At 47.1% G+C, this 14232-nt stretch overlaps 2 protein-coding genes across 8 annotated transcripts in view; one reads left to right on the forward strand and one right to left on the reverse strand.

Annotated features, from left to right (window-relative positions):
* The window catches only part of TMEM50B (transmembrane protein 50B), a 34430-nt gene extending 30253 nt beyond the window's left edge, over nt 1-4177 (forward strand). For 3 of the 7 annotated variants that reach the window (XM_042956262.1, XM_042956264.1, XM_042956263.1), the window contains exon 6: nt 3475-4177. In XM_042956262.1, coding sequence (XP_042812196.1) covers nt 3475-3614 — 140 coding nt within the window. In that variant the 3' untranslated portion in view covers nt 3615-4177. Of the gene's footprint in view, nt 1-2702 lie in introns of all 7 variants that reach the window. The other 4 variants (XM_042956269.1, XM_042956266.1, XM_042956268.1 and 1 more) reach the window with 2 other exon arrangements.
* An 8756-nt stretch (nt 4178-12933) lies between these two features.
* IFNGR2 (interferon gamma receptor 2) overlaps nt 12934-14232 on the reverse strand; it is a 28504-nt gene continuing 27205 nt past the window's right edge. Inside the window, exon 7 of the mRNA XM_042998632.1 lies at nt 12934-13609. Within this exon, the coding sequence (XP_042854566.1) occupies nt 13436-13609 (174 nt within the window). The 3' untranslated portion in view covers nt 12934-13435. The remainder of the gene's footprint in view (nt 13610-14232) is intronic.

Below are 14232 nucleotides of genomic sequence, written 5' to 3' on the forward strand. Positions count from 1 at the left end.
CGTGTAAAGGCCTGTGCTCATGCGGGCTGTGGCTACTGCATCAACTGTGCGTTCTGCTCAGAGCCTGGCAGGTAACCAGCCAGCCGTGTGCTTCCTCTGTGCTGGGTCTTTCTTTCTTTCTTTCTTTCTTTCTTTCTTTCTTTCTTTCTTTCTTTCGTTCTTTCTTTCTTTCTTTCTTTCTTTTCTTTCTTTCTTTCTTTCTTTCACATCCAAATTAGTTAGCATCTAGTGCAACAGTGATTTCAGGAGTAGATTCCTTAGTGCCCCTTACCCATTTAGCCCATCCCCCCCTCCCACAACCCCTCTGGTAACCCTCAGTTTGTTCTTCATATTTATGAGTCTCTTCTGTTTTGTCTGCCTCCCTGTTTTTATATTCTTTTTTTTCCCCTTCCCTTAGGTTCATCTGTTTTGTCTCTTAAAGTCGTCATATGAGTGAAGTCCTATGATTTTTGTCTTTCTCTGACTGACTAGTTTCACTTAGCATAATACCCTCCCGTTCCATCCACGGAGTTGCAAATGGCAAGATTTCATTCTTTTTGATTGCTGAGTATACTCCGTTGTATATATATATATATATATACCACATTTTCTTTATCCATTCATCCCTCGATGGACATGTGGGCTCTTTCCATACTTTGGCTATTGTCGATAGGGCTGCTATAAACATGGGGTGCATATGTCCCTTTGAAACAGCACACCTGCATCCCGTGGATAAATGCCTAGTGGTGCAATTGCTGGGTCGTAGGGTAGTTCTATTTTTAGTTTTTTGAGGAACCTCCATACTGTTTCCCAGAGTGGCTGCACCAGCTTGCCTTGCCACCAACAATGCAAAAGAGATCCTCTTTCTCCGCATCCTCGCCAACATCTGTTGCCTGAGTTGTTCATGTGAGCCATTCTGACGGGTGTGAGGTGGTATCTTATCGTTGTTTTGATTTGTATTTCCCTGATGATGAGTGACGTTGAGCGTTCTTTCATGTGTTGCTTGGCAATCTGGATGTCTTCCTTGGAGAAGTGTCTCTTCGTGTCTTTTGCCCATTTCTTCACTGGATTATTTGTTTTTTGGGTGTTGAGTCTGATAAGTTCTTTATAGATTTTGGATACTAACGCTTTATCTGATGTGTCATTTGCAAATATCTTCTCCTGTTCTGTCGGTTGCCTTTTAGTTTTGCTGATAGTTTCCTTCGTTGTGCAGAAGCTTTTGATTTTGATGGGATCCCAGTAGTTCATGTTTGCTTTTGTTTCCCTTGCCTCCGGAGACGTGTTGAGTAAGAAGTTGCTGCGGCCAAGATCAAAGAGGTTTTTGCCTGCTTTCTCCTCGAGGATTTTTTGTGATGGCTTCCTGTCTTACATTTAGGTTTTTCATCCATTTTGAGTTTATTTTTATGTCTGGTGTAAGAAAGTGGCCCAGGTTCATTCTTCTGCATGTCGCTGCCCAGTTTTCCCATGTGCTGGGTCTTTCTAAGGGCCGGAGTACAGCTCTTACGTGGCTGGCTACCCTTCCTCTGCCTCCTTTTGCCGTTGGCCCTCCACCCACTGGCCACTAACTTTTGAGGTTTCTTAAGGCTCCATTCCACGCCTCTTGTCTTTCTAGGTGAGCTCCCTCATGCTCAGGACTCCAGTTATTGCGTATATTCCGATGAGTCACAGATGGCTGTCTCCACGCCTGAACCGTGTGTGCAGATTCCTACTCCTCCCCTCTTGGGTGGCTGACACTTCAAATCCAATACATCCAGCGTGCCCACAACTCACCTTATAGTCCCAGAGTGTCCCCACTGTCTGCTCCTCTCCCTTTTTCCCCTGTACTTTGCTCAGGCCGTTCCCACTCTTCGTTTAAATCTCAGCTCACTCTCCACTTTTTCAGGAAGACCTTGACCGCTCTCAAACGGTCAGCTCCTTATAATTCACTCTCTTGGTATAAGGTTCCTCGCCTTTACAGCATTTTTTTTTTTTTTCTGTTGGAATTTGATTATCTCCCTTAGGCTCTCAGCTCTGTTATTGCTTTGCCTTGCTTTGACTCATACGTTCCTGGCACTTAGCCAAGAGCCTGCTGCCTAGCCAGTCCTCAGGGTACGGTAATTATATGTTAAATGAACGAAGAATTACAGCGTGGCCTGTTTCAGGATTCTTCAGTTACTGTAGCTCAGGTGTGGTAGAATCCTAGCAATATAAAGGGGCCCTAATGCCTGCTACTGTAAGAAATGCCTCTTTGCCTTACAAGTTTCCTATCTAATAACTTTCCAGGCTTTAATAAAGTGTAATCAAGCTTTGCCATCAAAGTCAACAAACTACTGTACAAAACAAACACATTCAGACCCAGCACCATTGCAGTCTTTATTTTTATTTTTATTTTTTTTAAGTTGATTTATTTAGAGAGAGAGCAAGCATGCACATGCAAGTGGGAGAGAGGCAGAGAGAGGGGGGGAGAGAGAGAGAGAGAGAGGGAGAATCCCAAATAGGCTCCACACCAAGCCTGGAACTCAAGGTGGGGCTCGATCCCACGACCCTGGGGTCATGACCTGAGCTGAAATCAGCAGTCAGACGCTTGAACTACTGAGCGACGCAGGCACCCCTGCGGTCTTTATTTTTAGAAATTGATAACAGAGGAACGAGTGAGGTACCTGTCAAAGCATATTTAGAAAATGAATCCACTGTTGCTCATTCCCTGTGTTTTTTCCTCATGATTTATTTTAATATCTTTCTAGCACTCTGATCTACAAATTTGGAAGAACTGAAGAGCTGTGGACCTGAGAGCCCTTCTTAGATCAGATTTCCTTTGGTTCTGTTCTATTTGTAGATAAGTTTTTCTCTCTCAACATAATTTACACATTGCCAAATGGGATAGATTGTATATTACATATTACATGTTTTGTTTCTCTACACTTTTATGCTCTGAATTTTGAAATAGTTTTATGAAATTTGTCTTTTTTTTTTAATCACTGAATAGATTGTTAATATGTACATAATATAAAACTATATAGCTGGGATGGTATCAGTTTTTTTTTTTTTTTTTAATCCCTGAAGACTTAGACCCTGACCTGGTCACTGAGCCAGCGTTGTATCATCATGTCATCTTAGAGTTAACTGTTTTGTTTCAGTATCTTGAATTTCTGAAGACGTGCAGAAAATACAGCTCCATGTATCTGAAATAAGCACTGAACCGTTCAAAAGGGTATTTCAGCAAGTTGTAATTTATTTTGGCTTAAAAATGAGATTTTTTTTTTTAAGGAAAAATGTTTGTTCTTCTGTATTAAAGAAGTGGACTTTTATATGAAGATTTTTTAAATGCCTGAAGGACTAGTTTGAAATCCTCTTTCAAAAAACAATGCCTGTAACATGACTTTATCTGAGAAAGGATAATACATGATCAGACGAGCTCAGTGTCGTACGGCCGATGGGAAAAGGCCGTAAGGGAGCCCAGCGACATGCTTCTTGTAAAAACAGCTCCAGTGATCTAATGGGGTTCTCTCTTGGCAGGCTGTTATTATCCGACATTACAAAATTCAGCATCAAGCGTGACCCAACTGCAGTTTAAAAGCATGAACCGTATCACAAAAACCGGAATCATTCGTCTCAAGATAAAGCTCTTCTTCCCAAAGAGAATGATTACGACCTAGTGAAAAATTAGGCCTTTCCTCCACTTAGTTACCGACTGCAAGGGTCTCTTTGCGCTGGCTCTCAACTCTTCCTGCAAAATGTATCTTTAACCTCAAAGTCCACGTTCCAGTCGAAGCCTCCTTTTGCGGAGTTTGAAACGCTGCTTTTGCACCGCGGGTATTCCTCTGGGGGATGTCAAAGGGAGAGCTGGGTCTTAATTGCTTTTTTGCTTTTCTTTGTTAATACAGGCTTTGTGTGGCACTTTTCTTCCTCCAGAGGGATTTTATAGCACCTTTTGTTGTAAGACAGAATAATAGTAATGGTATTAATATCAGCTCCTAACGTAAGCCTTATTTTGTTTAACCTCCCTCCTCTCTGAGAGGGCTGGCCTGTGCACAGAGTATGAAGCGGTTGTGGAATGCTGTGCCTTTGTCTAGATACCTTCTTGTTTAGTTATTTCCTCCTGTGTTGCTGTCTTTTCCTCCAAATGTCAGTAAACTTTGTCTTGCTTCCGACAAATTGTAAGACTATTTGTTTCCACCCTCTTGTAACTTGTAGCAATAAATACTACTTCTCACCCATTCCAATCTTGTTTAATCAGTTGGAGAAAACGAACCATAAAAATTGGCTTGTTCCTTTTCCAGTTATTCAAGTGGATCCGGTCAAAGAAGCCGTTTCTCTTTAGAACATAAAGAGAAATACGTGATACTCATTGTTTGTAAAATGCTAGCGTGAAGGCTAACGAACAACGTGCTGGAAAATCACTGGAAAACAGTGGCAGTTTTCTTTATTTTTTTAATGTTGATTTATTTTTGAGAGAGAGAGTGCGAGCAGGGGAGGAGCAGAGAGAGAGGGAGGCCCAGAATCCGAAGCAGGCTCCAGGCTCTGAGCTGTCAGCACAGAGCCTGACGTGGGGCTCAAACCCACACGCCGAGAGATCATGACCTGAGCCGAAGCTGGACGCTCAACTGACTTAGCCACCTAAGGCGCTCCTGTTTTCTTTATTCTTGATTCTGCCATGAAGTTGTTTTGTAGTTGTGAGCAAATCATTTAATTTTCCTCTATTTGTTTACTCACTTTAAAAAAAAGGGTGGGATGATAATGTTAGTATCCACTCTTACAGATATTGTGAGTTAGAAAAGGTAGAGTCCTTCAAAATCATTTAAAAATACATGCGACTCTCTTAATACAAAGCTTTCCCTGGGGCTGTCCGGGTGGCTCAGTGGGTTAAGTGTCTGACTCTTGATTTCAGCTCAGGTCATGATCTCATAGTTCGGTGAGATCCAGCCTGTGTTGGGCTGAGCGTGGGGCCTGCTTGGGATTCTCCCTTTACCCTTCCCACGCCCATGCTCTGTCTCTTTTCTCTCTCTTTCTCCCAAACATAAAAAATAAAAAAACCTATCAAACAGGTTCAATGGCTGTTGAATCTGAATCTTTTTGGTGTTTGTGTATAGACCAGTGTTACCATAACATTCTATCTTATTACACTGTTTCTAAGATCCTTATATTCCTTTTCTTGTTGCCACTGATGAAAAAATAGAGGCTAAATTCTTCCATTATGTACATTTCGACATGTATCAACATAATGAAGTAGCAGGTTTGAAGACTGAAAGATTGATGTTACCAAGCCATGTAACATTGGCTGCTTGAGCAAGAACCCACCCAGGGGTTTGACATGGATGCATTGAACTCGGGTTCTCAACATTTTTCCATGATGGAGGGGTTTTCAATCAGAACGCCAACTCAGGAGCATGTTTTTTCATTGTTCCTTTTTAGATTCAATTCATGAAATACTGTCTTCTGCCAGTCTTACAAAGTTATCCCAATTTTTCCTGTTCTCTCTTGTCATCACACTCTCATTTGGATTCCGTTTAAAGCTGATTAAAGTTTGGGGCTACTTTCAGACCATCTCAAGTAACACCCTGTTAAATCCTAAGGGAGAAACATGCTAATTTTATTCTGCTCTAAACAGGTTATCGCATTTTGTTGTTAGCAGCTGTGCAGTTTGGCACACTCTCTTCACTGTTGAAATAGAAAGTACTTGAAGTAGAGATTATTTGAGTTACTTAAAAAAAAAAAAGTTTTAGTAATCTGTACGCCCAGCACGGGGCTCAAACTCACAACCCCAAGATGAAGAGTCTCTACCAAGTGAGCCAGCCGGGCGCTCCCTTGAGCTACTTTGGTGATTGTTTTTCTCTTTTCTTTGGTTGAAAACAAAGGAAAGGCCTGAAGTGATTGATAGGTTCAGCGCTTTTTTGCAGAATCACCAAAGAAAATCAGGGCCTGCAATTTTATTTTATTTATTTATTTATTTTAATGTTTGTTTTATTTTTTGAGTGAGAGGGGGAGAGAGAGAGAGAGAGAGCGCGAGAGCAGAGGAGGGGCAGAGAGGGAGACACAGAATCCGAAGCTGTCCAGCCTCGGAGGGTCCAGCCTCCGAGCTGTCAGCAGAGCCTGATGTGGGGCTCGAACCCTCGAACCATGAGATCATGACCTGAGCCGAAGTCAGACGATTAACCAACTGAGCCACCCAGGTGCCCCAGGGTCTGCAGTTTTAAACCTGGAGTAGATCTTCACCTAGGGGGAGTTGTGACGATTTTGGCTTTCGCGTCCCATTGCCATTTGCCTAAAAACAGTCTTTATGATAGTTCAGTTTTATTAAAAATGAACTCCTTTATATTTTCTTTGATATCTGAAGACAGCCTTTACTTATTGTCCCTGCCCCTCAATTTCATGATGAACAGGCCCCAAATATTTTCTCCCACCCTTCTTTTCCCTCCCCACCCCCACCTTAAACTTACAAGTTTTTCAAATACAATTCTCATTATTCAAGGTAGGTGGGTCCTGTGAAGTCTCCCCAACACTGAATTAGCGAATCATTACCCCCCCTGCCCCGGGAAATCCAGGGTCAGGTTAGCCCCTGCCACATTTTGCTCAATAACCTAATTCTGCTTGATGTGGGTCTCTGTTGAAAAACATTTAATATCATTGATTCATTAACCTTGAATTCAAAACTGCACTGTCACTCATGCCCGAAGGAAGCTTCTCTCACCCTGGTGTTCTCTCCGTGAGGCCCATCCCAGCCTGCTCGCGCCCAGGAACACAAGACCACGCTTGTGCACCGTGTTTGGGGCCATTTTGCACGGGGGGATCACCAGCCAAACCCTGGGGCGGGAGACACATGACACTAAGTAGACCTGACACTCAGCCGGAGAGCTGAAACAACAAGAGAGGCAGAGTTCTCGGTGCATCTCGGCCCGGATGGTGCAGGTCAGACGACTCTTGCTGGCCGCTCCAAGCGTCTGTGCAAATGACCTGCGAGTGCTCTCAGTGGGCGAGACAGACAAATCCTTGTAGCAAGTAGTCCGACTCACAAATAGATGGACATCGACTGTGGCCGAAGGGCTCCTGTTGCCCTCATTTTCCTTTAACACGGTTTATTTTCCCTCCATCATCCCTCTCGTGGCCCATTTCTGCCCCCACTCCGTGCTCTGCCGCCGGCTTCCCGTGTTAGGGCCCTGTTTCTTTTTCTTTTTTTAAAAATTTATTTGTAATGTTACTTACTTTTGAGAGAGAGCATGAACAGGGCAGCGGCAGAGAGAGAAGGAGACACAGAATCTGAAGCAGGTTCCAGGCTCCAAGCTGACAGCACAGAGCCCAACTCCGGGCTTGAGCTTGTGAACCGTGAGATCATGACCCGAGCCAAAGTCGGACGCTCAACTGACTGAGCCACCCAGGCGCCCCAGGGCCCTGTTTCTTAAGGTCAATTTTCTGCTCCACATGGATAGCAGAAGTGCTCTGAGAATGCTGTTTGGGGTGTACTGTGAAACCAGCCTTACCCAAACAGATCACAGAGGACAGCCAGCCAGGCTGGTAGGTGGCCTGTTTAATAAGCAAGGAGAACTTGCTGCTTGGGCGGCAGCCAGATGAACGCATCCCTGCACCTGCCCCAACACCAAATCTTAAAAGTTGATAAAAAGGCCCCAAGCGGGGTCAGTCACATGTACCGCATAGGTGTTCTTAACACTCCATCACCATCTCAAGGTCATGTCCTTGGAGCAGGCTCTGAGAGGGAAAGACCAGTGGAACCCACATTCCAAGGACAAGGGAGGGAGAGAGGAGCCTCCCAGAGCCCAGGGCCTGCTCTCCAGGGCAGAGATGCTCTCACATCTTTTCAGTGACTCACCTGCCCCTGCAAATGTTCTATGTGCCTCATGTTGTCCTTCATTTTCCGTTTGGAGGTAGGAACTTTTATCTGGAGGTATTAAGTAACTTGCCTTCGGATTGGGGTCACGGCTCAAGCCCTTTCCTCCTGAGTTCGAGGCCCTGCTCTTCCCTCGGCCAGCATCCCCAACAACACTGGTCAAAGAAGCTCAGGAATCCTTGGGCTGAACTAGGTTAAAACATTTTATTTTCTGTAAAGCTTTTTAAAAACAATTTTTAATTTTGAGAGAGGGCATGCGCATGTGAGCGGAAGGGGGGCAGAGAGAGCCAGAGAGAGCTCTGCACTGTCAGCACAGAGCCTGATGCTGGGGCTGAGCTCATGAACCATGAGATCATGACCTGAGTTGAAACCAGGAGTCGGACATTTACCCGACCAAGCCACCCAAGCTCAATACAGTTTGTTTTTTGTTTTTTTTTTTTAAGTTTTATTTATTTAAGTAATCTCTACGCCCATTGTGGGACCCAAACTCACAACCCTGAGATCAAGAGTTGCATGCTGTTCCGGCTGAGCCAGCCAGGCGGCGCCCCTCCGTAAAGTCTTTTCTTAAGAGCTGCTTGTACCATTTATTTATTTTTGAGAGGCAGAGAGACAGAGCACGAGCAGGGGAAGGGCAGAGAGAGAGGGAGACACAGAACGACAAGCAGGCTCCAGGCTCTGAGCTGTCAGCACAGAGCCCGACGCGGGGCTCGAACCCATGGACCGTGAGATCATGACCTGAGCTGAAATCGGACACTTAGCCGACTGAGCCACCCAGGTGCCCCAAGAGCTTCGTATAAAATGTGCATCGTAGGTTTTTAGGAGGGAGGTCTCAATTCTATGGTGTTTTCCATACTTGAGGCTTGCAAATTTGCCTCCTAGAAGACTTTGAGAAATAAAACTTGGGGAAACTGCTGCAATGGTGGCTTTAGAAGAAGAGACCGAACGCCGGAAATCAACGAAAGGAGAGGGAAGCTCAGGTGTGGATGTGGTGGCCTTGGGAAGAGCCTGTGGTCAGCCTGACATGGAGAATAACAATGGTGAGGACGGAGATAGGAGGGAGAGGATTTCCAGTGGCTTTGTTACTAGAGATCTCTGGGTTTGGAGGTGGGGTTTAATAGTGCACGCCCTTATCTCTCCCAGATGGCTTTGCCTGAAGGTTGTTTCCTTACTCGTTCGGTGGCTTTTTAGCCTCTTGGCACTGGGTGGCGTGCCAGCTGAGAGAAAAACGGTCTGGAGTCCGCTGGTTTTTGTTTTGTTTCGAGCCTGCCCGTGCTTATTTTTTATCGCAGTTTTAACACGGCTTATGTCATTTTACACAGGGCTTTCAGATGATAATCCATGCCTCTTCCAGATATTTTAAATTTCGACAAGTAGGTGTGGCAGGACAGGGCAAGCCTTCCAGACCCTCACGGGTCACGCAGAGAGCACCAGTCCTGGATTTGGGAAGAGCGCCAAGAAGGGGTTCCGGATGATGTGACGTGTATTTACCTCCGTTCCGAGCGTTGCGAATTTAGAGATTAATTTATTGAACTCACTTCAGACTTACAGGCAAGTTATCGAGCAGCCAGCACTGACGGGAGCCCCCTCCCTAGCCACATGCTGCTGCAAGGGCCCAGGTCATGCCCTCCGGGGCCAGCCAGCTGTCTTCCGTCACCACAGCTGGCAGCGAGGAAGAAGGAGTCACTTTCACTGCGTTCCCATCAGACAGCACTGGCTTCCTAAGGTCTGTGAGCAGCACTGAAAAGCAGGGTCTGACTGCATCCTGGGGAAATGCCTGGGCAGATTCTCACCCCCACCAGACAGCGTAGACAGTTTTAGACGTTCTCATCTGAAATACAGGCTTTGCGGCATACAGCAAATCGATTTGGGGAGGACCCTGGGGTACCTTGAAGAGATAGGTAGGTGTTTTCCAGTCGCTGAAAGTTTAGGGCAAAACTATCAGGGTGCCTGGGTGGCTCGGTCACTTAGGCGTCCCACTCTGGATTTCGGCTCAGGTCATGATCTCACGGTTTGTGCGACTGAGCCCTGCGTTGGACTCCACGTGCTGACGGCACGGAGCCTGCTTGGGATTCTCCGTCTCTCCTTCTCTCTGTGCCCCTCCCCTGTTGATGGTCCCTCTCTGTCAAAATAAATAAATAAACATTAAAAAAAAAAAAAAAACCCACTATCAGTGGAAACAAGTGATTGCAAGTGAAATAAAGGCCATAAAGGCAGATGTGCCAAGAACCAGCTAGAACTGAGCTGTGCTCTGCCCTGGCGATTTCTGGGTGACAAGGCAGTAGCCATTTGTCCAGTGCATCCGCCCGTGTCCTGCAGATACAGAGAAAGTCTCTGCCCTCCCCTGCCTCCAACTCCTGCCCCACCCCCATGCCCTGTGGCTCCCCACCCCGTGGGCCTCAACACCATCCAGAATAACAAGGGCCTCCTAACAGCCATCTGCAGGGCTGAGCACTGTGGGACCCCCAGGGGGCGCTATTCACAGCGCAGGAACAGGAGATCTGTGGTTTACTTAGAAAATTCATGGCACTTGAAAGCAAAATGTCTCGAAAGCTGGGTGTCTAATTCACACAAAGGTACCCTATAGGCCACAGGTGGCCTTGATCCAACTAATCCATCATCTCTGGGAGCCCTATTCTTGGTATAGGGCCCGTTCTCCTCCATTGGTCTGCATACTCCTACCCTCTGCATCCAGCCTTCCCCGGTACATAGTGCATAACCTGCTTTCCGGAATACATGCAAGAATTATATACCTCTCCTCCTATGAGCCCTGAATAAGATAATCTCAGTGTCAAAGGGGATCTTGCAGGGACTTGGTATATGCTTCTAGAATGGGAATGGCTTGTTTTCTCCTGCCCAACAAGCCCTTCATTGTATAGATCAAGGGTCATCGAACCCTCTCAGGAAAGGGCTGAGCGGTAAATATTTTAGGCTTTGTAAGTATTCAGCCTCTGTTGCGACTACTCAGTTCGGCCATGTAGTGCACGAGTAGCCAGCGAGGGTACATGAATGAAGGAGCATCACTGGATTCCAATAAAAGTTTATTTATGGACACTGAAATTTAAATTTCATATACTTTTCATGTGTGATGAAATACTATTCTTTTGATTTTTTCCAACCATTTATTTTGAGAGAGAGAGAGAGAGAGAGACAGAGCGAGCACGAGCAGGGGAGGGGCAGAGGGAGAGGGGGTTAGAGAGAATCCCAAGCAGGACTCCTGAGGCGGGGCTCCATTCCACAAGACTGTGAGATCATGACCTGAGCTGAAATCAAGTCAGACGCTTAACCGACTGAGCCCCCCAGGCGCCCCCTCCCCAGCCGTTTGAAGATGTAGGGACTATTCTTAGCCTACAGACCACACGGAGATGGGGGGGCAGGGTGGGCTTGGTGCATGCCTGCCCTGTTAAAAATGATTTACGAGAACGCTTCTGACTCAAACGTTTTACGGTTATGTACTCAGCTTGACTAGACATTAAAGTGCCAAGTTAGTGTAAGTATTAATTCCACTGATGAGCCATTTATTTTACGAAGTAGAACCAGGTGTGGTTTTTTTTTTTTTTTTTTTTTTTTGGAAGAGACATGAAAATGGAGAATCTTACTCCAATAACTCTCGTCCTTTCTCGCCAGCCCCATGCCTCCTCGCGACGCTTACTGAGGATGGAAAAGAACAGCAGCACGTTTGGAGTCCTGGGGAAGCCAGTTTGGTGTCATCGGCATCCTGTCCCCTAGTATGCGATGGCGTCGGAGAGCCTGGCTCCAGAGAGGCACCCGGACGTAGTGCTGCCTCTGGGTTTGGGCTCTGAGTCCGTCACTAACATAAGCCGCTGTCTTCGACCAAGAAGGGCCTCTCTGGGCCTGAACCACAGCGAACTCCTGCTTCAGGACGCTCCACCGATTCTGCCCTGAGGCCAGTTCAGCCTTAGCAGAATCTGGTCCCCACAGCCAGCCTGCTGGCCCCTGACCAGCTGTCACTAACTCCCTTTTACACAGGGTGGCGTTTATGAACTTATTTTCCAGCGGAATTGATCTGTCCCCCTTTCTGCTGGGCTCGAACCCTGGCCTGCTTTCTGCTACGTCCTCCTCCCCTCCCAGGGCTTCCCCCACGGTCCAGCAGAGAAAGCCCTCTATCAGAGCCCCTAAATGATCCCAGGTAGGTGTTCATAGTCTCCATCTTCTTACAGACCCGTCCCTAACAGGTAACGCGGATCTCTCCCAGGAGGACTTGAGTGGCGTGGGGCCTGTGGATGGATGTCCTTTTCTCTCCCGTCACTCGGGGCAGCAAAGGACACGGTGCTTTGGCCTGAGAGCCGATCCCTCCCCAGTGGCACAGGCCCCAAATGAGAGAGGGAAGGTGGTCGCATCAATTAGTGCTAGAAGCTTCATATTCCTACAGTCAGCGTCTCTTCTTCCCAGTGAGGTTGGGCCGCCAGGAGGGTTTCTGGGTAAGGCAGACGTTACGGCAACTTACCACTTTGTGTGTGTGTTGGGGGATGGGGTGTGAAGCTACACATCCATTTCCTAAGTGCGATGAGTCATATAAATGGATTTTTAATCCACATCCCTTGAACAAAAGAGCCCATCAATACTTACATAATCGGAAGACGCGCGTGCCCAGTGGGTATCACTGTCGTCCATTAGCAAATTCTCTTTACTACCTACAGGCCTTGGTCAATATACGACTCATCACGAGTGAAATGCTTATGCGGCTTCTGAAAGTGCCCTTTATACGCTCCTAAGGAATCATGTGACACACGTAGACAGTTCTCGCTGAGTGACCATGAGGCCTCGGTAGCTCTACCGGGTATTAAGAAAACAAAAGTTTAGATATAGTAATTTTTTTTGGAATGTTTATTTATTTTTGAGAGAGAGAGAGAGCACAAGTGGGGGAAGGGTGGAGAGAGAGGGAGACACAGAATCCGAAGCAGGCTCCAGGCTCCGAGCTGTCAGTGCAGAGCCTGACGTGGGGCTCGAACTCATGAGCCGTGAGATCATGACCTGAGCTGAAGTTGGACGCTTAACGGACCGAGCCACCCAGGCACCCCTAGATATAGTAATTTTTTAAAAAGTTGAAACTTTGCAGAAAATAGGCCAAAATAAAGAAGGTGAAATGGAAAGCAGAAACTTCACTTTTACTTTGAAAAAGTTGAAGTCTTTTATTCCTAGCTTGAAAAAAAAAAAAAGGCTTAAATTACCAGGAAAATATTTACAGGGCTAATCACATTTTAAGGCAGGAGACTGGCTATGGCGAAGGGTCACTCGATGTCCCTCGTTGGGACAGCCTGGGACAGGTTACATGACCTGCCCCAGGGGCTGCAGCCCACCCGCCCGAGTCAAGGAGAGGACCCGGCGTCCTCGCTGCCGACGAACGAAACCTCAGAGGCGTACCAGAGCCATTTTGCTAACAATTATGTGTCCTTTTAGTGTTTAAGAGAAATCTTAATTATTCTGGGCTATCTCTGTAGAATCATTCTAGAAACTTGTATGATTAGAAAACTCTAGAAACAAAAAACAAACTTGTCTCCCCTACGAGACCCATGGCATCTTCCCAGGCACCGGCGGCCTTGGCGGGACGGGAATATGGAGTGCTGGGCTCTGTGAAGTCGCGACTCGAACATCAGCTGCTTCGTCGGCTCAGAGCCCTCATCCCACAGGCTGCTGGACCGGACCGGGGCTTTGGTGCAAAGTACTGTGGAGAACATCTTCTTGCTCCTTCTCTGGAAACGAAACAACGGACACAGAGTCCCAGGCATCATCCTTTGGCGAGCTGTCCTTGTCCAGGGCCTCCAAGATAGGCTGAGCCGGGTCCTTTAAATACTTGAAAAGGTTGAAAAGCAGCATTGTAATTAGTTTGTCAGTTCGAAACACCGGACTTTCGACTTCACATTTACTTGGCGCAGTCCTATCTACCCCAGGTAGGACTTCCTATTCTGACCACCACGGAAACAGCTTCTAAAATGAGAGCAGCCCTCACCTCTCACGCCATTGCTAACCCGAACGCAAATGTGTGGGCCCACCGAGGTCATGGCGTAGCTCGGGAAAGGCAAGCTCAGACTTGCTGTACTCAGTGCAGCCTTGGGGACGGTTCTCCCTGAAATGTCTCTGGAATTTAACTTCCCCGCGAAGGAGGAGGTGGTGGGGAAAAGGGGGGAAATGCGCCAGTGTTTTTCCTCAGCCCCCGCCCCTGCCGGTCACTTCCAGCTCACAGCCAAGAAGCCAGGCGTGTCGCAGGACGGTCGGTGCGGCCTCCCGGGCAGGGGTGAGGCGGTGGGGGCCTCAAGGCGCAGAGCTGTTTCATGGCGGCCCACTTGCCCCCCTCCCTCCCGCCTCTGTTCTAGGCTGAGCCTTGGCCTTACTGCTGAGCGACAGAGACACCGGAACATCCGGTGAGCCGAGAGCTGACGAAGGGCGAGAGGAACGTCAACGCATCACGCGCACTT

The sequence above is a fragment of the Panthera tigris genome, chromosome C2 (genome assembly GCF_018350195.1).
Source record: "Panthera tigris isolate Pti1 chromosome C2, P.tigris_Pti1_mat1.1, whole genome shotgun sequence".
NCBI lineage: Eukaryota > Metazoa > Chordata > Mammalia > Carnivora > Felidae > Panthera > Panthera tigris.